Genomic DNA, 25,620 nt, shown 5'->3' with positions numbered 1-25,620 from the left:
TTGAAATGCCGCAAATACCAACATCTAGTAAAGCCTAAAATTTTTTAAAAAGAAAAATTCGAAAAATTAATGTTTGTTTACTTTGTTCTTATTCTCAAGCCCGTCAATTCTTTTCTGCAACATCATATACATATACGGATGTTTCAACCCCAAGGAGATAAATTTTAAAACCTAATAAAAGAAAAAAAAGGGGGGGGGAAAGAAACTTAAATTAATTAAATAATTGTAAAATACTATATAATTAAAGTAATTGATAAAAAAAAATTATTAACACACAAATTAAAAAGAAATTAATCACCTTCAATTCTACGATGCAATAATTTTGACTGATGTTTTTTGAATCACCCTATATATCAATGTGGCTTTTAAGTAGAAACGCCAGTTAAGTTAAAACGTCAGTGATCACCTTTTTCATATTTTTATGCTTTAGTGTTACATGGTGAGACAACCACAAAAATCTCATTGGGGCAGAACAATGACAAGGAGATTCTAAACCCATGATCCACTATCACTGCGGATAATTTGCATTACTACTATGATATGTGCGAGTCGGGGGCAGAATTCGAATCTTCCAGTCGTGATTGATATTCGATCGCACTTCAGTTGCATTATTAGAAAGTGAGAGCCTTCTCTCTCTTCTCACAAAATGAAATGGTTTTGGATTATTTTTAAGATATTCTTCACCCTTATTGAGATCTCGAAAATGATTTGACTGAGTTTAAAAATATTTGTGTTTTTCATTCGAATATAATGCGTTTTTTATTTTTTATCTACTGTCAACAATGATGTATAGTGTCTCAAATTTTACCTCCATTCCTCAGGTCTATCTCGACAGCGACAAAGATTAATTGCATTATTATAATTATGCGTCGATTATTCTCGGATGCCTTTTTTCTACACCTGAAGAAATAGCTGGCTCCCACTATTTTTCACAGAGTTAGCAAATAAACAAAAGCTGTAATCTATGCAAGAGTGAGCTACTATACTATTTTGCCTCATTCTATGGTTTGCCTTGATAAGGCATTACATATCATCTTGGACCACAGCCTCATGATTTGAATACTGCTCTGAAATTGTGACCCACTCACTGCCACACGGCCTCTCAATCTCTTGAAACGTTTATGACTGACAACGAATTCTCATTCATTGGAGGGAAAGAGTGAGTGGGTCACAACATAAAGCTTCCTAACTCACCTTGGACTGGGATGCACACCCCTTTCTATAGTGGTTAGAGGATCTTCTTGCGGCCCTAGAGGCCCTTGGTTTGAATCCTACCGGAAGCCATCAAAAACATTTCTCCTTCCACAAATTCTTTTTTTCTTACTTCCTTTCAATATTTTTTGTTTCAAAAATATTTCGTTTAATAAAATAAGACTGACGAAATAAAGAAGAAATAGGTAAATAGATCAGAAGGTAGAAATAGATTAAAATATCATTACTGTTAGGCTAATAGTGCGAAAATAAAAATAAAAGCTCTTCGTTATTTGAAATTTACAAATAGAATAGTTTGTTCTTAGAGGATGATAAAAAAATGTACTTTTTGATTCACTTGCCCATTGAGAATGATCGTACACGGACTGGTTATCATTTTTGTCTGACATTTATATGTATAGATTTAAATAAGAGCTCGAGTCCTAGAATATTTGAAATTTAAATGTGACGTGATACATAATGATTTAAACTTTAGAAGGAATTCAAAAACATATTGATAATTGATGGACAATCTACTTGGTTAATTTAATACTAATTAATATTAAAAATAACACTAAACTGATGAATAAGTAAGAATGACGATCAAAATGGGCAACAGGCAGCGTAGAGCAGAAATCTCAACCTATGGCAACTCTTCGCATGCTTTTAACATTAGCGTGTGGAGAGTCCCAGGAGAAAGAAGTACATTAGTTTCTGTCTTGCTTTTCAAATAGATTAAAAACATTTAAGTTAGGAAAATATAAAGTATTTAAAACTACATTGAACATAGTTCTAAAAGGAAGCGTCGTGGAAATGTTAAAATTTATTTTTGACGAATAAATACGAAAAATATTAAGTTGTTGTTGTTGTTGTTAATTTACGTCTCAATGGGCTGCACAATGGGCTATTGGCGACGGTCTGGGAAACATCCCGGAGGATGATCTGAAAATATGCCATCACAATTTTGATCCTCTGCAGAAGGAATGGCACCCCCTCTTTGGTAGCCCGACGACCTGCACGCGAAGTCGAGCACTTTACGGTAGAACAGTTTAACGAGGACCAATACCATACACCCTCGGTCTCTACGCAGATTGATCCAAGTGGTCACCCACTCGCACACTGACAGCAGCCAGTGATGCTTGACTTCGATGATCTGCTGGGAGCCGTGTCTTAACGATCAGTCCAATGCGGGACGAAAATATTAAGAAAGGAGAAAATATCATGGTACATTCCTATACAACTGAGAAGAGGAGGAGCGGGAAAGGGGGAGGGGTGAAACTTTGAACTGGTGATCTCTCCAGAAAAAAATGCGCGAAAAAAGTTTTTTGTTACATGAGAAACAGATGTTTTAAACAACTGAATAAGCAAATATCCTTTCATAGGTTTAAATTATCAAAATATTCATAGGCTTTCAAAGTGGGCTACAGATGGCGCAGAGCAGAACTTTTTACCTATGGCAATACTTCGCATGCTTTCACTATTAGCGTGTGGAGAGTCATAAGAAAAGGAAGTAAGTCATTTTCGCTCTTGATTTTTTATAGATCAAAAACTTTTAAGTTAAAAAGCAATATGGAACTCAAAACTGCATTGAAAATAGTTCTGAAAGAAGACATCAGATAAATTTTAAAAAAATATTTGTGACAATTAAATGCAAAGAAAACATTAAGAAAGGGGAACAACTCATGGAACCGGTCTTTCCCCCAGATGGCTTATTTGAGACTTACGATCACGGATAGGAGAAGGAAACACGTTAGTTTCTGTCTTGATTTTTAATGGATAAATTTTTTTTTAGTTAGAATACTGTAAAGAACTGAAAACTGCATTACATAATTTTAAAAGAAAGCATCGTGGAAATATTAGAAAATATTTTTGACAATTAAATGCGAAAAATATTATGGAAGGAAATTTTTTTTAGTACATTTGCATACAACTGAGCAGAGGAAAAGGGAGCAGAGAAAAGTCAAGAAATGGAACCGTTCTTCCCCACTCAGATGGAGTATAGCTGGTTGACTGAATGTAAACAATAACAAGCTTCCTAAAACCGAAGAAATTTTGAAAACCTCAAGTTTATTCCTCCGCTTATGTTATGCCTACGAGGCGATACGAGAACAGGCTTAATATTCTAGGATGTTTTATTATTGTAATTTGTGATTAAATTTAAGCATAATTTTAACATTCATAAGAGTTACCAGTATTTTACAAATTTTAACTAGCTGTAAGCCTAAAACAAATTTAAAATCAATATCAAACCATAAATGAAGTGTAAGGTTAGCCGTGTTTTCAGTGTTATCCTTTATTTGGCTGTAATTGCAAAAAATAGTGCCGTTTGTTTTATTTTTGGTCAGCATCACAGCAAGCTTGCGGAGTCTTCCGAATTCATTTGTGTTTGTTTCGTCAAAATTTAAATCGAAAGAATACGTTATATTGCAAACCCTTTTGGTATAATAATATTGGATGGCGTGAGTTTTCAAATTTAGGCGTGAAAATCAATCAGAAGTAGTTGACCGGAAGTCTTGCGACGAATTTTAACCTCTAGCGCCATCTGCGCTTAGCTTTACACGGTCAACCATCCATTCCAGCGTTGCGATCACGAATAAATCCTAAACTACGTAAAATCGAAACCTCTTTCTTTTAAATTATAAGAGATGTTTAACTGAGGTCACTTTATTTACTTTCCCAATGAAAATGGGGTATAATATGAAAAAAACACAACTACTTCTACTTACTAGGAATAACATTTACCTTTTAGTTTAATTAATAAGTTGAGTTCTAAATATGTTTACTAAATTCATATTTCAAAAGGAACTAGACTAATACAATTCCAACCTGCCGAGTAGCGACTTATAACAACACACTTCATGTAATGTTTACTTGTTGCTAAAAATCAGGTTCGCAGAAAATGCTGTTTTTTAGTTAAATTTAGTAGGAATAACACATCCTGTGACGTAGGCTATAGTATACCCAATTCATCAATGATCCATGAGTTGCTAGTAGCAATCAATAGGAAAATGGCCACATAGGATATCAATCTCAAAATTTTATCAATTGATTGGTATGCAGATATTTCATTTACGTCACGTTAGAGCTGCACAATTAGCAATCGGCGACGGTCTGGGAAACATTTCTGAGGATGATCCGAAGACATGTCATCACAATTTTGTTCCTCGTCAGAGGGGATGGCTCCCCCGCTTTGGTAGCCCAACGACCTGCACGCGAAGTCTAGCCCTTTACGGTAGAACAGTTTAACGAGGACCGGTACCTTTCACCCTTGGTCCAAAAGCAGGCTGATCAAAGCTGTTACACACCCTCTTACTGACCGCAGACAGTGATGCTTGACTTTGTTCTACTGGGAACCACGTCCTTACGATAAGGGAAGGCAATTGATTGATTTAACACTAATCAAGAGCTAATCTGAATAATCTCTGGGCTTTCAGAAATCGCCAGCGTTGCGATTACCAATTTGGAGATCGCAACGCTCGAATACGCCATCTGAGGAGAGATCGGTTTCATGCCTTTGGCCCTTCTCAATTCCCTCTTCTCCTCATTTCAGTTGTATAGGAATGTACTATGATATTCTCCCTTTTCTTAATATTTTTCCTCTTTATTTTATAAAAATATGTTTTAAAATTTCCGTGATGTTTTTCTTTAGAACTATGTTTAATGTAGTTTTCAGTTCCATACAGTTTTCCAACTATGTGGGGAAAACATGCGAAGTGTTGCCATAGGTAGAGAGTTCTGCTCTACGCCACCTTCAGCCCATTTCGATCGCCAATAACTATTCGACTGCGCAGGCGCTGCTTTCTGTGACAGAAATTATCCTGATGAAACATGTTTACTGTCTCAACAGCAACTGCCACTTCCACTATATCTGTAGAATTTTTTTTAAAGTTTCATTCATTCCGTTGTAGTTCGTAAAATGCAATCACAATATTCTTTGTAGCAAGGAAAAGGAAACAGATGGAAAATATTGAGTGAGGAAAGTGGAAAAGATTGAGCAGCACTCATCATATTTCTTTTTTGAAAACACATAGTGGAAAAAGTTCGCGCTTAAAATTTTATTTATATTAACTTTCCTTTTCGTCCGTATTCTTCTTTATTTCCTTTGTGTTATCGAGTTTTAATGAGCCATATGTATGCGGCCAATAAAAGAATTCATTTTATTTATAATTATAGTTTTTTAACTGACTTAAATTCTTTAAAAAAAAATTCTTTTTTGCACAATTGAAAATGTTGGTCAATGATGAGGAACAAGCCAATGTTAATAATTTCTACAGTCCTTTGTGCAAAACTAAACCGTATTTAACCCCTGAACAAAGGAAAAAATTACGAGAAAAAAGGAAGATTGATATATCTCCTGTAACTGAAGATATTGATAAGTCAAGTCAGAATAAAAAAGTCAAGCGACTTTTTTCTCAGAAGCCGAAATCAAAGACAACTGGTCAAAAAGCATCTCAGAAAAAAGTGACTAAGGTTAGTCTGCCAGAAGTTTGCTGTACTGCTGCTACATGGGTACCCCAAAACAAGAAAACTTCCGGAAATAAGAAGTTTTTCAAATCTAGATCTCCTGAGCATTTGAAGAAAGCTAAATTCGTTTTAGAGTATAAAAAGTCACGCTTAGAATTTGGTGTTAGCTCTTCGAATATTTCTTCACCAAAATCTGTGCATAATGCCATGACTGAATCTGTTGAAAAAGAATTGAATGTGAGTGAAAAAGTGACTGAAAATCCACATATAGTGACAGTGGCTTCAATTGAGAACGAATTTAAGCAGTCAATTCGAGAAGAGACTGCTAAAGAGTTAGTTTTAGAGTCACCTCCTAAAGTTGTGTGTAATGAGAAAACTGTCTATGAAGTATTTCAATCTCCAGAAGCAGTTAAAACTGGAACTCTTGCATCTGATTCAGTATCCACTTCTCCTGTCAAGCAGGAAATTCAATCAACTACAAGTAATTTATCATTTAATATTTTATATGAAGTGTATAATTTTGGGGGAGATTTTTGTACCTCGATCTGTGGCAGAATAATTGCCATATCTCGGCAACTTGCAGGAAGTGGCCCACGAGAAACTATACAAGCATCACAGAAAGAGACCGCTTGAAAGGTATAACTTTTAGCCACCCCTGGCCAAACATCTACAGGTTTTTTTAAAAATGGCTTGGCGATTGTAGTTGGCACAACAGATCACGATATGGAAATATCCCCATATTTTGTATTACTTATTTGTTATTAGAGCCGCAGGTAAAATTTTTTGTATAATGGAAGTCAAAATAATTGCAGTTGCCCACAAAAAACTTTTTTTTTTAAAAGAAAAAAAGGATTCAAGGATCTAATCGTTCTGCAAGAACTCTGTAACATTCTGTGACAATGTCACCGGGCCACGGTGATTCTGCCACGGAATCAAAGACTATCAGTTTTTAAATATGTTTGATTTGTTTATAGCAAAATTTTTGTCGATAAGGCACAGTAGGTATAATTAACATTTTACAAAAAAAATTATGTTATGAAATTTTTTTAATTTAATTTGAATTTTATGCAATTATATTTATTAAAAGAGAAGATTTCCGTATTGGTAACTATGCCAAAGAGACCACCAAGGTTCAACAATAAATATTGAATATAACAATACTGTATTCATTTAAAACTTTACATTGAATAAGATAACATCATATTTATTATCGATAAAATGATGTGTCTAAATTTTAATATTGCAAATAGTAAAGTGATCATAATTACAAAGTATGATATTACTGTCTGCGTTGATAAATTTTATTTGGGTAACGTTTTGATTAATTTGAAAAAAACAACAACATACATTTGTTATATTGAAAAATTATTGTGATATATGTAATTATTTATATATATATATTGAGGTTTCTGTTGTATGGTTATGTCTCTTTTGACAAGTAATTAAATAGATGATCATGATCTAACATCACGTATAGACACATTTTAGTAACAACCTGACAAGATACAAAAACCAAAAACACAAGCACAAGTTACAGTTAACATAGCTGACGCCACACATATTTTTCAGTATTGGTGTCAAAGCTCATGCTGAGAACAACTTGGAAAGCAATTTCCAGCACTTGTTCCTTATCAGGGGTCTGTCTAGGTTTTTCTGACAGGTACCTATTTTGTGAAAATGTAGACGTAATTTGTGAAAAATTAAAAATTATATTAAAAAATCAACACAAAAATATGGATTTATCATTTCTTAAGGGATACAAAAATGAAATTTTAAGAAAAAGTATTTTGTGAAACTACCGTTTTTCCTAAAATTGAATTTGTGAAACTACCGTTTTTCCTAAAGTTGAATTTGTGAAGGTACCGCTAAACGGTAGTAAATTCGGCCTGGACAGACCCCTGCTTATAATCGACTGAAAATTAGTTAGAGAGTTTGAAACTACTTTTAGCTACTGAAGATACTTTTTAGCTTACATATCTATAGATTAGCAAACAAATTTCATTAAGGAACTGAAACTGATGGTAATTAAGTGATTTTAGAAATTAAAAATGACATTGTTTCTCCACTCAGGAATTTTTAAACCTTTTTAAGAAATTAAAAAAAAAAAATCTAATATTTTAAATAATTTGCAGTTACTATGATAATCAGTAATGCTGCAAGGTTTCTTCTACTAGCAATGCATGCGTAAATGATATTTTTAATGTGATTTAAATTTATATGCTATTTACTGTTGTAGTAATAGTAATTTGGGAAAACTTGTTTCTGAAGTTTTCTATTATCACAGTATCAAGATCAGTTATTTTATTCAAAAAATGCTGTGATGTAACTGAAAGTTAACAATATTTCTTATTGTTTCAGGTAAACCTAAGAATTATCCAATCTTTGATAAGGAAAATATAAAAAAGATAAAATGGGATACTTCTCCATATGAAAAGTAAGAATTTTTGTTAAAGCCAAATTTACTTGTTTATTTTAGAAATGAAGTTAACATAAATAAAGCATGATATTTCAGTAAATTTGTGCTTCTAATGCACAATTCTGCGGTAAAAATAAACAAAGGAAAAAAAGCATTTTGGAAGACATAAGAAATGTGCGAGTCCTTCATTCCATATGATAAATCAGGCTCTGAAGATATCTATTAATATTGTAGTTTGTTTTGCATGTAGGTTGATTTTATTGTTTTTCTTTCACAAATTGGGGATATGTTGAATGAAAAATTAAGAAAATACAGGTATTCTAAAAGAACCAAAATCTATTAAAAGCATCTTTCTCTCTATTCTCATATTCTCTGGAATATTATCCAGTAGAAAATTACCGAGAATTTTACATCTCTAATGATTAATGAAATTATTTAATGTGTGCGTTTTGTTCAAGACTTATATAAAACTAATCTTAATTTATTATTCGATTAACACTGTAGCTGAAATTTTTTTGTACATAGCCTCAAGAAAAGAAAAAAGAATTTTTTTCTTTTTAGAAATAGAAAGTACGTACAAAACTTGTACAGATCCTATTTAAATTCAAAATTCTTAGTGAAAAATAATGACGTTAATTTATTCACAAGAAATATTATGTATTGCATTTCTAATATTGTTAATTCAATTAAAAATCGTCCCTCATTTTGAGTGAAAAATCTCGTGCAAAGAGGAGGCAAGGTTTTACAGAAGGCGAAAATAACGTCGAACCTATTTGACAGGTTTGTAGGAGTTGTAAGGCTCCTGGAGAGAAAAAACTCTTCACTCCCTCAATGTGCCCTTGCTAGTGGAAACAAACTTACCCCACCTTCTGTATTCCTCTCGCTTCCCGCTTGCCTTCTCAGTGTGCGGCTGACCTAAGAATTTTCAGCACCTTTCCCCAAAAGAACACTGATAATCATCTTTACTTTGAAAATAAGACTGTGTCGAAAGAACAGAGCTTAATGCAAATTCAAATCTAGCTATCTAAATTGATGTTGATTTTGATTAACTTGTATTATTAGGACTTTAATGCATTTGGCGCTTTCATTTTGGATTAACTTTATAAGGCTTTTTTTTTATCAATATTGAACTTATGTTGTTTGTCTTATTAATTTAATAAAGCAATTATTTCTGTACAATGCATACTTTGACAGAATAACAATAATTTTGTTGTTGTTGTTGTTGATATTAGTCTGGGCATCAAATTTAAGGTATAGATCCAACTATTTAGGATAAAATAATTGGTCTCTATTTTAATACTTAGCAAACATTTTTTTCCTTCCTTACAGGCCATACTGTTTTATTCTTTCTTTTGTAATTTATTCATTGCATTAGTGTGCATAATATGCTTAAATTTAAGTTTTGTAATTTTTGTTTTAAGATAAAGATATAAGTTCTAATTTAATGTATTTTTTAAGGTTTTTAAATGAATCTTTTCGCACAAAAGACAAATCGAAAGGTGGCGAGCAACTGATTATAGATGCTGGGCAAAAAAAGATTGGAGCTATCATGTGTGGAACTTGCAACATGGTGTATACAATTGGTCACGAAGAAGATGAGAAGCTTCATTCTGAGAATCATGATATATATCTTCAATTAAAATTTCCAGTAAGTCGACTTCTTCTATAATTTCTTGTTATGCATTGTTTATTTTGTAGTTCAGAGGTATTTTTCACAAAATTCGTGCACGCCAGGAATATCAGTAAAACTGAAATATCAGGGAGAATGAGGTTCGAAAAGAAAGTTAGGGAAAATTGTAATTTTACCCTAACACCTGGAGTAGTCTGTAAATTTTCAACCCCATCAAATCTCATAAAAAAATTTAGTATTTTACACTTTTGTTTATAATTGTACTTAATAATATTAAAAAATAAGAAAATTGATTCCCTTACAGACGATTGATCGGTATGGCATAGAGGTTCTTTTATGATAATTAAAGACAAGATTTTTCAAAATTCGGTCATCACATTCTAAAAAAAAGGTTTTAAAAACAGCGGTTGACTGTGATGGATTACAGATATATCTACGATTGACTCGTTATTACTTATTGCACCTCCCGTTGTTCGGTATCCAGCCACAGGTCTCTTGACTTTCAGATTGTTGGAAGAAAAAGTTGCACATTGCCTTTTTTTTTAACTCTAAAGAAAATCTTGTTTCTTTTTTTTCGCTTTTTTCTGCGCTGACAGCACTCGCCCTTTATAGTCACATCACTGTTTTATTTGTAGATCCATGCTTGAACTTTGGGTTCGTTCATTAATAATCTTTTTTTTTTTATTTGGGTTTAAGGTCAATAACAGAATCACATATTATCATCTCCTATTTTTGATTTAATAAGGACAAAATTGAATAAAATTTCTAAATTTCTGAAGTTTGGGGACTGTACCCTAATTTCATATAGTATTTAAGTTTCTTTTTCTTACTGGATTTCTGATTTTCAGAAATTTCAGCACTAAGTTATTTTATGAAAAAAATTCAATTATTTAATTGAGATTTTAAAAAAAATATGTATATAGGAGCTTTTCACTTATTTAATATTTTGAGCATATGAAGCAACAAATCTTATTTAATTTTTTTATAATTATTTGATTAAAAAAATATTGATCCCAATTACTAATTTTAATAAAATATTGAATTTTGAAATTGGCCAGATAATGTTCTGTAATTCACTTAATAAAATTCACTATGTGAAAATTTATCAGTATGTCATTAACTAATTTACATATGTAATATGATTTTCCTCATTTATTAAATGGTGACTGATGCACATTAAATCTGTCGGGGTCACAGAGCTCTCCAAGTTCCCATAGCAAATGAATACCTTTGTGGGAGCTGTGGTGGCTCAGGGTATAGAGCGTTCGCCTTCTAATGAGGTGAACGAACCATATTCGAAACCCAGCAATGGCTGGTCGACAGGAGTTCTGCACTCGGCACAGTCTTGATGTAAAATATCCTCTGTGGTAGATAGACCGTGGGTTAGAGTCTCCTTCCCATCAGGCTAACCGTGAAAGGTTTTTGTGGTTTTCTTCTTCATGTAACTCAAGTGCTTGTGAGTTTCATCTAAAAGTCCTCCACGAAGACAAATTTCTCCCAATACTTGATCGAGGAGTTCCATTGTCTTCTGGAATGTGTTCAAAATTACAAGGCTACGGAGTTGAACATTAGTAGTTATCATCCTAAAATTGGGTCTGCTGTTCAACGATGGTTATAAAATAAGATACCTCTGGGTGTACAGAATTGGAGATTGATTGTTCTCTGGTTCAGATCAAAATTACGATCTGGGGATGAATGAATGGGTCTGTGTAAAAGGGGCTGTGAGGTGTGTGTGGCTGAAATCCTATTCTTTTCCATAGATGACACCACAGAAAAACAAGAAATTCACCCTCTGTCTTAAATTCGCATGGTTTCCCAAGCAGGCTTGCTGGCATTGGCAAGTAGCATTAGAAACAACATCAGCAGTAAATAATGTAGTATTTTCTTTTTTATTGTTATAATTATTTTAAAGGTATCACTACTACTATCTAAAGCATAACAAATTATCTTAATCACTGATTTTACATTAATGAATAATTTTAACTTTATTATTTTATTTTTTAGCAAATCAGATTATTTATTTCTTTAGTTTTAATCTTTTAAGAAGTTTTGACATTCGCATGTTGAATTTACTACTTGGTTACTATTTACTTGGCATTTTATTTCTTAAAATTTTTTTCTCTCTAATCTTTAAAGGTAATTTAACTTATAAGGTGCATTATTAATATAACTTTTGCTCTAGATTATAATAACTATAATTTTTTTTACTGCCTGGAATTTTCTATAAGTTGACCTGGAATAGTCGGGAAAAAAATTTCTTCTCTTCGAGTATGAACCCTGTTTAAAACAATTTTAAATTGTTATCAACCAATTAAAATGTTTCTTTGTTGATGTTTAGGGCTGGAAAGATGAGAGAGTGATTGGTAACTATGATGATGGCAGAGTAATTAAGATACTGAAAGAGGATAAACATTTTAAATTGAAAAAAGTTCAAGATATTCTGCTTCTCATTAATAGGTATTGGATTTCTTTTTATGAGAATGTTTTCTTAAAGTATTTCTTGTACTTATTTATTTGATTTTTTATTTCTGATTGTGCAAATACTGATTCCCATTCTGGGAGCAAAATTTTAGTTTTACATTTCTTATCAATTGTTATATCAATTTCCTTGAATTTTCATGTTGAAATAAGTAAAATAGTCCATGTTTGACACATTCCCTTTAATTTAACTGGAATCTGAACTCAAAACTTAAAATTTAAATGCAGCATTTTCTATAGGTATCAAGTAATTGCATTAAGAAGAAAATTTAATCTTTTTCAATGGCTCTATTTAGATTTCAGCACTTTAAAGTTGAGATTATGAGATATTTCAATTAACCAATCATGTTAAAGTAATTTAAAACTTTTATGTATATAACCTTTATTAAATAATAGTTACATAAACTTTTTTTAAACTAATAATGACTTGCAAATAGACCAAAGAAAATGTGTACGATTAGTAATATTTTTTCGTTCCTGGTTTAGCGTTTGGTCTTCAAGCCAGTGACTAAATTCTTTTAATTTCTATCCTTGTTATATCTGCAGCATGCTCTATGTTTTTTTCCAAACTATATTGATTAGCCTATTTCATTTATGCTCAACTGTTTTTCTATCCAAACCAAACTATTAACATAAGTATCAAATGTTTAATTAATGTACACTCTATAACAAAAAAATCGACGCACGAAGAAGCAGTCATCCGATTGCTCTGAAATTTCGTATGCATGAATGTTTTGAACAGATATGGCTGTAATGATGCCGACTGGGGACGTATAGTCTTTAGCGACGAATCCCGCTTCCAACTGTGTCCTGACGATCATCGAAGACGTGTTTGGAGACGCACAGGGCAGAGGGGGGATCCTGCCTTCACTATTGCACGCCACACCGGCCCTCAACAAGGCATTATGGTCTGGGGTGCCATTTCCTTTGACAGCCGGACACTTTTGGTCGTCATTAGAGGTACACTTACTGCACAGCAGTACGTCGACGACATCTTAAGACCTGTTTTGCTACCGTTCCTTTTACAGCGCCCTGGGCTGGTTTTTCAGCAGGACAATGCCAGACCACATACGACACGTGTTGCTATGAACTGTCTACAAGCTTGTCAAATTCTTCCTTGACCTGCCAGATCACCAGATCTCTCTCCCATCAAGCATGTCTGGGATATGATGGAAAGGCGATTGCATCTGGCACGGAATGTTGATGACCTCGTTCGACAATTGGATCGAATTTGGCAGGAAATACCGCAAGAGACCATCCGGGAGCTTTATCGGTCTATGCCACGCCGTGTGGCAGCTTGTATCCAGGCTAGAGGCAGGTCAACACCTTATCGAACTTGTTACTGTAACTCTGCAATAAATTATTCAATTGTTTTGAAATTTGAATCATTTACTATTCTGTACATTGTCTTCATATCCACCAATTTTCGTTTCAATCGGACAACTCCCTCTTGGTGTGTCGATTTTTTGTTACAGAGTGTAGTTAATAAGAATATTTGAAGCAAACTACAAACATGCTTCAAATAAAAAAACACTATCTGTCTAAGTATTTGACATTACAAGTGCAAAATTAATGAATGTTCTTGTAGCTTTTCTGAAGTACGAGTTCATTCATAATTGCAAATTATACATAAAATCCCAGTAGAGTAATCTGTGAGCCAATTAGGTAACTGAAAATATTTCCTTTCATAAGCAACTAAGATTTCATTTATAACTTTAGAATGGCAACATTTTTACACTTTATTTAATTTCATGCTATATGGGCAAATTTATTCAATGAATAACCCCCAAGTACAGTTTCTCCTTCTAATGATTTGATAAAGAATAGGTTTTCTGTTCAGGTAAGTGATGAAAACAAACCTAAAACTGAGTTGAGGTTATCAGATTAGTTTTTCATTAAATCCTGAATAGCAACTTTGTTGCTGTTTAAAAATTTGCATGCAGAATAACTTGTATTTTATTTGAAAAAAGTATAAAATATAAATAAATAAATAAAATAAATAAATAAAATAATCTCTATAAGAAAAAACAATGTATATTTTACAGTTTATTTAAATTTTTTTAAACATAATATTTTTTTTTTTTTTTTGAATATTGCATATACTTTAAGATTTAAAAGTATGTATTCAATATTAAAATGAAATGTGGCATTTAAGATGATTTTGAAATAAAATTTAATAAAATCTTCATTAAATTATTATTTGCTTTTAAAAAAACCCTATTTTCTGTAACTATTTCTTATAAAAATTGTACCTATTAAAACTTCTAAGACTAGTATTTTAGATTTTAGTGCTGGTAAATACACTAAATGCTTTAAAATTTTTTTTAACATAAACTTCATGTTTTTTTTATAGGGAGTTAGGTTTTCCTTCTGCAGTGTATAATGGGTACCTCCAAGGACAGAATATCATGATTATAATGTTCATTTCGAGTGATAAATTTGTTAAAGGTTGTTTAGTTGCTGAATCAATCACTTCGGTAAGTGACAGTATATTTTTAGTTAATTAAAATTTATATTGGTGTAGTGTTAAACTTACTAGGAATTACCACCAAGTGTTTCGTAAAATTTCGGTATGTAATAAAAGTTTTGGGATACCAAGTTCAAATATTTATATTTTGCAATCCATTTGATTTTTCCCGGTTTTTGCTTATTAATGTAAAGTACTAATAATAACCCATTGGATTATGAACCTCTTAAATCTTTCAATTATAAAGGTCCCAAGTATGTAAAAGTTGAAATTTTTTTTTAAAATTCATTCTCACAAATATAATTGGCGTTTTACACTTCATGCAATATTTTTTCTTTTGTTAATCTAAGTTGAACATTTAATTGGAAATAGTTTTAAAAAAAAGGCTGTAAAAAAGATTACATATTAGAAATACGCAGTTCGAAACCTTAAGAATTTATTTTTTTTGTTTATCAAAATTTTATGTTACACTTATTGCCATTTTCTTTTTAATTAAATGAACAGTGCTAATAATAATTCAAGAAGTACACATTCATTTTGTATTTAGTGTCACAATTGCAACAGAAATGTAACTTTTTCTTGTGTTTAAGTGTAAGTGTAAGACTCAACTTAGTTAAAGTTTACTGAAAAACAATAGAAGTGTTTCATTATTCTTTGGTAATAAGAAGATTTTTGACTTAAAAAGGATTTCAATTGGCATGATTTTTAATAAAAGCACCAAGAAAAATTTTAATAGCTTCAGAAGAGACAAGAAGAAATAAGAGCATTCATATTAATAGCTGAAAAATTTTTAAGACACATAATACACTCTGACCAAAATGCATTTCTGGATTTTCCTAAGTTTATTAACAATTTGATGTTACAAATAAATTGTGTAATATCATTATTGTATTAGGTTTGCTTATAAAATAGTAACTGATGTGTTTTATTTCATTAATGTTTGCCTTTTATTGAACTAAAAAAATTATTGGTTATTACTATTGTCTTTACATTATAAAATGTCACTTTTAAAATAAACTAAAATTTTTTGCTATGTGTGTAACAAGATCAAGATTTGTATAAATTAAATGAGTAATTAAATAAGTTTTATATGTATATATATATATTCGTCTTTCGGGTATGATCCGAAGGTCAGTTGTGTTCATCATTCTTTCAGGGTATATCATACTAGGTCTGTCAATGTTACCCTCATTGTAAGAATAGATAGTACCGAGAAAGAAAGCCTCTGACCGGTATTCAAACCCAGAACCTCTGTGAAAGGAGGTCAGCTCCCTTACCACCATGCTAGCTGGTTGGCATTATATAATGTAATTGGAACAGAATATCCTTAACCTTTTAACTCCTTTGAACTTTCAGTCTAGGGGTGCCTTCTAGCAAGACAATCAACAAATGAATATTTCTGACTAATAATCCATTTTCAAAATAATTAAATTTTCAGTTTTTCAAATAAATTGCATAAACTTAATTGAAATATGTGAATACACTATGCTTTCTCTATTTGGGTTTTAGAATAAATTATTTAGGATGTTAGTAAAAGGAATTAATTTACCTCCTTTTAATTTATTTATATTAGTAATAGTTTTTAGGTTTTCAGCATTTCTCTGAAATAAAAATTTGGTCTCATCACATTTATTTATCTCCTGGCAATATTGGCTATTCCATGATTGATTTTATTAAACAACTGTATGCACATTGGATGATGTTGACAAATTCGTAATTTTCTTTATGATTAAGTGTCACTTTATTAAATAATTATTGGATTCGGACAATTCATAGATTAAAGATGTTTAGGATGTTTTTTCTTTCTGATACCATTTTTACTCAGTATAGAAAGTTAGTTTTCTCATGCACTAAAATTTGTGAGTTGTAATCCCATTTCTGGTTGGCTGATATTCATTTTCACTGTTTTACCATATTATTTCAGCTTCCTTCCCTATAGTGTACTTGTTTTGAGAATCCTCTCATTTTTTTTCTTCTCATTTCAGAAGAGTTCATTTGAGAAGTTCCAGATCTAAGTTCTAATTTCTCTGTGTATTTGTGTTATGTTATTATTATAATTTTTTTTATCTTATCGGTTATTGTTATGATGATAATAGAACTAGCCTATATTGATTCTCCACTATTCTTTACTATGAATGTACGGGGCCTCAGCTCTAATTCTTATTCATTGGGTATAGATTAATTATTCTCGGGAGCATATTGATTCTGTATAAGTGAATTTAATAATTATTTCATATTTTCTTTTTTCTTTTAATGTCATCAATACATGGCAACCAATTTTTATGTTGCTTAGTGTTTGTAAGTGTTATTAAATTTATAAAATTGATATTATATTCTCCTTGAAATGGTTTGATTGTCTATGATTTTTTGAGAAAATCAAGTTTGTTTTCTTTTTCTTTTTTTTGTTTAAAAGTTACATATATTTTCAGTTTTTTCTTTTATGATTTCATTGATAAATGTTTTATTTCAATAAAGTTCCGTTAAAAAAAAATGACTTGTTTTGAATATTTTTAGGCCTCACCAGTTGTGTTACATGAGACAGGTACATCTAAAAGCTATTATGCCAGTTCAAAAACAGTCCGTGCAATTTGTGGCATAAACAGAATTTGGGTTGCAAGAAAGTGTCGGAAACAAAAAATTGCTTCTCGTATGGTAGATTGTTTAAGGTAGTTTTTCTGAAACACCTATTATTCTTATTTATTTTCATAAATTTTGCATAAATATTTTCTTTGTAACCTTTCTGGCTACTATGCTGAAATGCCCTAACTCATACTTATGGCGGTATATTGGTTGCTGGTGAGATTTTAAAGTACTTCTAAGATTCAATGCATGGAGAACTTATACAATATTGTGTATATCTCTTGAAATACTTAAAATTGAAATGAAAGTCCTTACATGCTACCAAAAACAGCCAGCAAGAGCTAGCAGTAACTCTCTGTAAACAGGCTAAAATGATGTAAATGAAGGATGTTGAAGCTTTTTTTTCATGAAAAAATAAATAAGTTATTTGTTCAGTGTATAGTTAGAAAATGTAGTTATTAAATTAGCTCATGAGTTTGAAGCATTATTTGAAATGAGTATTTTTTATTTAAAGTTTTAAATCTATAAAATCTCATTACCTCACTTGCAAATCTTGCCACCTGCAATTACAAAAAAACGTTATTTCTCACTGAAATATCGATATTTTTCTTTTTCAAACTTTATATTTTGAAATAAACGCTTGTAGTTTTGTTTCTATATATTAATTAATTTTGGGTTTTTTTAAAATCGGTTTTTTATTTTATCTATAGTTTGAAACTCTCAATTCCCATCATTCTCTCATGGTTACTAGCTAAGAAAGATATTTTTGTTTCACTTTTATTTTTTGCTGGAAGTTAAAAACTGACCAATACTTATATTCTTCAAAATTATTATTTTAAACATGTTAATAACTAAATTTATTCCCATACCATGTTATCATTTCTTCTTATTAAAAACATACAATAGTTTTAATATTTTAAAAAAAGTAATAATTGTGAATGTTTTTTAAATTTTTTTTTTGTACCTTTTTCTGTATCTTATTACAACAAATTCTAAGTTTCTAACACTATTTTTGTTGTTGTTCTATTTTGAAAATACCTTATTAGTACTGTAATTGAGGTCCTACCTTTAATTTTATTAAAGATTATTTCAAATTGAATTAAAGAAAGTTATTAGTAGAAGGAAGCTATACTATAAATGGAATAAAATCGATATAATTTTCTAGTATCTTATTGAAACTTTTTATTTTGTAATGTACTGGAACTACTTTTTATTGTAAATTTTTATTTTGCATGATATACTTGAACACTTATAGTTTTCTAAATTATTTTAAAGTAGGGGTGCACAACCTTTTTCAGTGAAGGGCCACATGCACAGCAGATTGACCAATGAAGGGCCTCATGCCAAAGTGTTTAGACCGACATATTGAAAGCAATTGTTAGTGGTGATTGTTATATAAACATCATTGTTTATGTAACGCTAAATCCTTTTTGTCGGTTAACCTTGTAATCTCTTTGCAGAAAATACAATACTTTAAAACATTTAAAATTAGAAAATGCAAAACTGATTACTTAAGAAGGAAAACAGAGTTCGAAAATCAGAATCAATTTATCAGAAAAAATTTAGATAAATTGAAATAATTAAAAAACTATGGAAAAATTGAAATTTTTTTTATCACATTACAAAATACAAAAGTCCATTTAAACATAAATTTTAACGTTAAATTTTTTTCTTCATAGAATTAAATTTCAAATAAATAAATATTCTAGTTATTAATATAAATTCAAGTTAAATACTTTGATTTAAAGAAAGTTTATAGGGTTAAAAATGATTAAAACAAAACCCCTTCAGTGGAAAATAAGATTTAGCATTTATTAGGAAATGTACTTTAACTTTCAGACATTTTTATTTTAAATTAATAATAAGAGGCTGAGAGAGGGAAGAAAAAGAAAGAAAGAAAACACATTAAATTTTAAGGAACTATATTCCTTAATAATAAAAAACTATTAAAATACTTGTTTACAACTTTTTATGACGAATATATTTTTAACATGACACTTACTATTTACAATTAATACACAATCAATTAACAATCAATAAAATTTACATTACTTTACGAAACTTATCTTGATTAAATTTTTTATACAGTTAAAATTTAATGATATACAAATCATTTCTCAGCATATAATCATAAATGATATAAAATGCTCCAAGAAGGTGGAAAATGGTTTAAAAAATTTCTTAATGGTTATAATGTAATTTGTAAAATTTTTGAATATTGTGATAATTTTATCTACTTGATCATGTGACATTTTTTGAGCCATTAAATGAAAATGTAATGATTGTATTTAAAGACTACTCTGTAATTTTGAACAGGCCAAATTCATTCTGGAAAACAGTCTTTCGACAGAAGCTGTTGTTGTGGATAGTATTAAATTTAGAGCAAATAACATAATCAGTTTTGGAATTTGTCCTAGATGGTGTTCTTCCTTTCTGAGTTTTTAAATCGCGGAAATACATATAGCGATGTGATATTTTTTAATTGCTAGAATACGAATTGCTATGTGTTATTTTTAAATTGCTTGAATACGAATTGCTATGTGTGATTTTTAAATTGCGTAAATAAAAAACTCGATGCTTGTTTTTCAAATCGCGTGAATACGAATCGTGTGGCTTTTAAATTGAGAAAGGACTACTCACAACACTTGATTTTTAAAATGCATGAATATGAATCGCGATATATGATTTGAAAACGCGTGCATATGAATTGCGGGAAAAGTAGCAACGGATGATATATACGAATCGCGATATGTGATTTTAAATCCCATAAATACGAAACGCGATGGATTATTTTTAAATCTCGTTAATGTTAATACGAAATGCGATGCGCAGTTTTCAGATAGCGTAAATACAAATTACGATGTATGACTTTTAAATTACATGTGACAACAAAAAGAATAGGTTCGATGTGTGTTGTTAAACTTGCACATGTTCATGGGACTAAAGAATTATGCTGTGTTTTGAATTATTTTTTTTGCAAAACGGACCGCGTTTAATATGAACACATCTCGTTTTTTTTTTCCTGGGAAGGTGTTGATTTGGCTTAGATACGTAATTACTTTTTAAGTTACGAAAAAAAATTTAAACTGAATCGAATTTCACGAGTTGTAATATTGTGTGAAAAATATCAGGTATATTCTAAATCACTAATAAAAATGCAGCAATAACGGGAAAGAAGAAAAAACACGTTCGAAAAACCTCTTAAAAAATGCGTGTTAAAATCGGTACAACGCAAATTATAAAATCAGCACAAACAGAGCACATAAAAATAATTATTTTAATGCGCGATTCAAAACTCGCTTGCTGTCAAATCATAGTATTAAAAATATCATAATCTTTTTAAATCACGGGGAAAACGTAATAACTACTAACCAAAATACTTTTATATTTCAGATGAAATTGGAGTGAATAAAGTTCATCAAAATTTTGTGTAATTTAAAGTCGGGATTTGAAATTAAAATGTCGCAAAAACGTATAAAAAATATCGGTACTTTCAAAACCTTGTAGAAATGTGTAGCAATAATTTCTAAAATAACGATTGAAAAATAATTTGATTTGCGATGAAATCATTACAAATAAGCCATGTCAAAAAATGGTTATCTAAATGAGCGATTCTTTACTCGCGATTCGTAATAATATCGTGCTAAAATATCGAAGTTTTAAAAACCGGGCGGAAATGTGCAGCAATAACTGTTGAAGAAAGGATCTAAAGCCATTTAGATTTTCCATGAAGTTTGCACAAATAAAGCGTTTCATAACTTTCAAAAATCACTATTTCAGAAACTACTTGAAAATGGGTAGCAATAACTACCGAAAAGTCATTGGAATCGGCACATACGAAAAGCGTCAAAAGTGGTAATTAAAATTCGTAAATCGTAATAATGATGTATTAAAAATATTGAGATTTTTAAAACTATGCTGAAATCCGTAGGGTTAACCATCGAAAAACTACATTGATTGAGATTGGGTGCGTCAAAAACTTAAAAGTGTAAATTTAAATTACCGAATTTTTTTATTATTTTTCAAAAACAAATATTTAATTTTTTTTTTCATTTTGTTCAGATTGCGGCCGCGGGCCGCACATCGAGGGTTGGCGGGCCGCATTTGGCCCGCGGGCCGCAGGTTGAGCACCCCTATTTTAAAGCTATAATTTTTTTAGCAGTATTAAATTTAAAAGATATTTCTAATATTTCCTATACGAAATAAATGCATTGTTTATGTACAGTTTTTGAATTGATATATGCCTGTATATATTTAAGAAAGTATATTTTTAGTTTATTTACTATAAACAATATTCTCTTACTAATGCAGACACTCAACCAAACTTGGCCAGTAATTTACCTTTTAGAAAGCTCCTTTAAATCCTTTTGAGGCAGATACTCAACATTTTTATGTATTAATTTTTTATATTTTTAAATGCAAATTTTTTTGTAAGAATTGAAAATGCATCACTATTAATAATGAGCTGAATAATTTAAAACTTAATTCTTGTGATGCCATAATTGGCATACACATATTTATTTTCTATCTTTTAAAATATCTTTCATTACTTAAGCTGATTTTTTATTAATAGAATCATTTAAAAATAAATCAAAAACTTAATCTTTTAAATGAACATAAAATATTTATTTCTTCTCTTCTAAATCAATGTAACGGATACTTTCTTTTTATTTCATTATCATGCAGACATATTAATTCACTGTCGCCTCCAATCGAAAACAAAAATCTATTTATAACTTTTTATTCTAATTTTCCAACGGCTAAGTGTTTCGGTTGCATGGTTATAATAATTCACATAAATTTGTTGGCGACTCGTGATCGCCAAGGTATTATTTTAACTCTATATTGATATGCTGGTTGGCCTTGCTATATATGCATATTTTTTTTCTGTGTTCAGCGGGGATATATGTGATGCCATAATTGGCATACACATATTTATTTTCTATCTTTTAAAATATCTTTCATTACTTAAGCTGATTTTTTATTAATAGAATCATTTAAAAATAAATCAAAAACTTAATCTTTTAAATGAACATAAAATATTTATTTCTTCTCTTCTAAATCAATGTAACGGATACTTTCTTTTTATTTCATTATTATGCAGACATATTAATTCACTGTCGCCTCCAATCGAAAACAAAAATCTATTTATAACTTTTTATTCTAATTTTCCAACGGCTAAATGTTTCGGTTGCATGGTTATAATAATTCACATAAATTTGTTGGCGACTCGTGATCGCCAAGGTATTATTTTAACTCTATATTGATATGCTGGTTGGCCTTGTTTTGGCTATGCTATATTTTAATAAATCGCCAATTTTGGATCTCCTACCAATGCTTGTGTCCGCTGGGAACAATTTACAGGTACTTTTTAATTTGGCTTTTGATTAGGCAGGTCGTGGGGATTGTCTCCCATGGCCTGACCTATTTTAATATTACTATGCAAAACTGATTCAACTAAAATTTATGGATAATATTTAGTTTTGTATCTCGAGCTCTACAAATACTATACATAAAATAAAAGCCTTTTTATTAAATATGATCCAGTTCAAGTATTCTTTTCATCACCCTTCTGTTTTCATCGCAATCTTCAATTTGTCAATAATCTTCAACTAGTCCACTATACAAATGCAAACTCCAACCCCACCTGAACCACCATCCCAACATAAATTGGCACCCTGATAACATTATCTTCATAATTCTTTTAGTTTTTTTTTTTGTTGTTGGACCCATGAATACTTAATAAGTGACTTATGTAAATAATACAATACATATTGTATTTTTTTTTAATAATTTCCTTTGAATTGTTTAAATTTAAAATAAATATTAATGTGATTCCTTGTTTCTATTTATTTATTTAACCATCATATCTCTTAATTTAAAACGACTAATAATGTTACATTTTTCAACTAATTAGTCCATCTTCTAGGCGAACAACCGTTTAGCTCGGAGGGTGCTTGCTTTTCTGAGGTTTATTTATAATTTACTCATAGAATTCATTTCTATGTTTTATTTTTTCTTTCATATAATTGTGTTACTATCTTTTATATTTGTATCTTTTTGTTTATATTGAGTTGTTTATTAATAGATTTTTCTCAATATTTAATAATTTCTTTTAAAATTCGTTTTCAGAAGTAATTTCATCCTTGGTCTAGTGGTGAGTCTGGAAGAACTAGCATTTACGGATCCTACTGAAGATGGCATGCAATTTGCTTCTTCTTATACAGGAACTGATAACTTTCTTGTCTATAAATAAGTATTTTGTTTAGAATACTTTTATCTGTGATTTCAAAGACTTTAAGATTTATTTCTGTGTTTACTAAAAGTTTGTATATTGAGAACTCAAAAGATTCTATGTTTAGTTCAATATTTGAAATATTTTTTTATTTATCTGAAAGCATTTCAGTCTATTTTTTATTTTGTAAAAAAACGAAGAATATTATTTTTGTGTTTTCTTTTTAAAATGTGCTGTGTTTAAAAAATCTAATAGTTTTATATACTTTCATAGTTCGTGTATTGATTTTTCATGTTCCCAACATTGATTGTTAAATCAGTAGTTTCATTTTTATTATTAATAACATTGGTTTCATTGTTAAATTTTTCATCAGCAATTCATAAAGTTATGATTAATTTTATTTTTCTAGAATATTTGATGTTTAATACAAGTGTTTCAGGCAGTAATTCTCAAATTAGGTCTTATTATCCTCATAATTTGCTGCACAAATTTTAGTACCAATAATATTTTTGTGTAAAATTATACCTCTCCCCCAAATTTTATTAGTAGTATATTATTTGGTGCTTGATTTCATATTATTGTTTTACAAATAATTCGTAGCTTTTGAATTACTTTAATGTAGCTATATGAAATTAACTAAATTATAATAATATATTTAAAAATTGAATAAATGTAGAAATTAAGTATGTTATGAAAATAGTAAAAATTAATTTAATTTGTACTCAATTGTTTACTTTTAGCATATATTTTTAATGTAACCAATTTTTTCTGAACAATTTTTTTCCACGATTTTCCTTTAAATTTTTTTCTTCTTATTATTGCTTATATTTATATTAATGTTTTATTTTTAATCATGTTTATCTGAATTTCCAGCCTTTTTTCTTTCAAGTTAACTTATTAAAAAAGTATATTTGTTCTACATTTAAAACTTATTTAGTGAAAAGTACTTATCACCAGTTTTGTTTATCTTAATAGTGTTAAATTTGATTGATGGAAAATTGAAATTGCTAGTTTTAAAGTTTTCCAATGACAATAAAATGCTAAATAATTTTCCAATGTTCAAAAATGCGTATTAAATTTGTATTTATTTATTTTATGTTGATCTCAAAAAAAGTTGCTTCTAATGGAAGTGATGAAATTTTCCTTTGTTGAATGGTATTTTTCCTTAATTATTTTTAAATTACATTATTTGGTGGCAATAGTTTATTTTATAGCATTGCAAAAAATTGAAACTACCTAACTATAGCAACAAATAACCTTTTTTAATTGCTGTCATCATTAAAAAAATTTTTTTTTAAATTTTTTTTAACTTTGTATTTGTATTCTTTTTTAATTTAAAGTATATTTAGTTTTGTAAAAGTTAGTATAATAAATGAAACTGAATACTGTGCATAAAAGAGTTTCATTGCAGATTCTATAAAGCTTTGTAACTGATTAAAAGTTGTCTGTGCATTAGTTTCCACATTTTTCTGTTGTCCTTGTTAATTCAAGCTATAAAAGTTCATTATCTTATGCAGTTTGAATATAAACAATGCTTTAATTAACAAAGTAATGAAAGGTTGTTGCACTAGTCTTATAAAAAGGTGAAAAGTGCGTGCACAAAACCAGATTAAATCGATATTTGCTTGGATTAACCTGATAATAGCTTGACGAGTGAGGTAATCTCTCTCGCTACATTCCTATTTTTTTTTCTTATGGGATATTTAAGTTAAGTATGCTCCGTTCAAATATGTAGCTAAAGATAAGGGAGGGGTTTGCAGTTTGCTACATACGCTATTAAATTCTTTTTAGTTTTAAAAATACCTTATATATTATAAAACAATTAATACAAAAAATTAGATTTGCATGAACATAAGCACGATTACAGGGTGCGTAGTGTTTTTAAAAAGCGCTTATTTTCGATTTAATGAAAAGTGCTTAATTCGATTTCATTCAACCACAATCCGTTTTGGGGTACCATCGGTCTGTAGCGTATGAAAGTGTGAATCATTTCACATGTTTCATGAAACAGGTCCATGTGTGGACGAACTGAGTTTGTGGAAGGATTCTCGCTCTCTGATGAACAATTTTGCAAGAGATTCTCAACTTCATACTTCATTTTCCACCCTCTGAAATTGAACTGAAAAATCTCTTGAATTTTCACTGTTCGTGGAGACCAA

General features: G+C 30.1%; 1 protein-coding gene across 1 annotated transcript; it reads left to right on the top strand.

Annotated features, from left to right (window-relative positions):
* The first annotated feature begins 5,025 nt into the window (after positions 1-5,025).
* eco (Establishment of cohesion) lies at positions 5,026-24,916 on the top strand. Its single transcript, XM_043049814.3, has 7 exons — positions 5,026-6,136; positions 8,014-8,089; positions 9,530-9,719; positions 12,040-12,158; positions 14,533-14,656; positions 17,161-17,312; positions 23,359-24,916. The coding sequence occupies exons 1-7, from the start codon at positions 5,419-5,421 to the stop codon at positions 23,480-23,482; spliced, it is 1,503 nt and encodes a 500-aa protein (XP_042905748.2). The 5' UTR covers positions 5,026-5,418; the 3' UTR covers positions 23,483-24,916.
* The last annotated feature ends 704 nt before the right edge of the window (positions 24,917-25,620 follow it).

The sequence above is a fragment of the Parasteatoda tepidariorum genome, chromosome 2, assembly GCF_982258835.1.
Source record: "Parasteatoda tepidariorum strain Cologne lab strain chromosome 2, Ptep-v5.0, whole genome shotgun sequence".
Lineage (NCBI taxonomy): Eukaryota > Metazoa > Arthropoda > Arachnida > Araneae > Theridiidae > Parasteatoda > Parasteatoda tepidariorum.
This window is presented reverse-complemented; position numbering and strand designations above follow the sequence as displayed.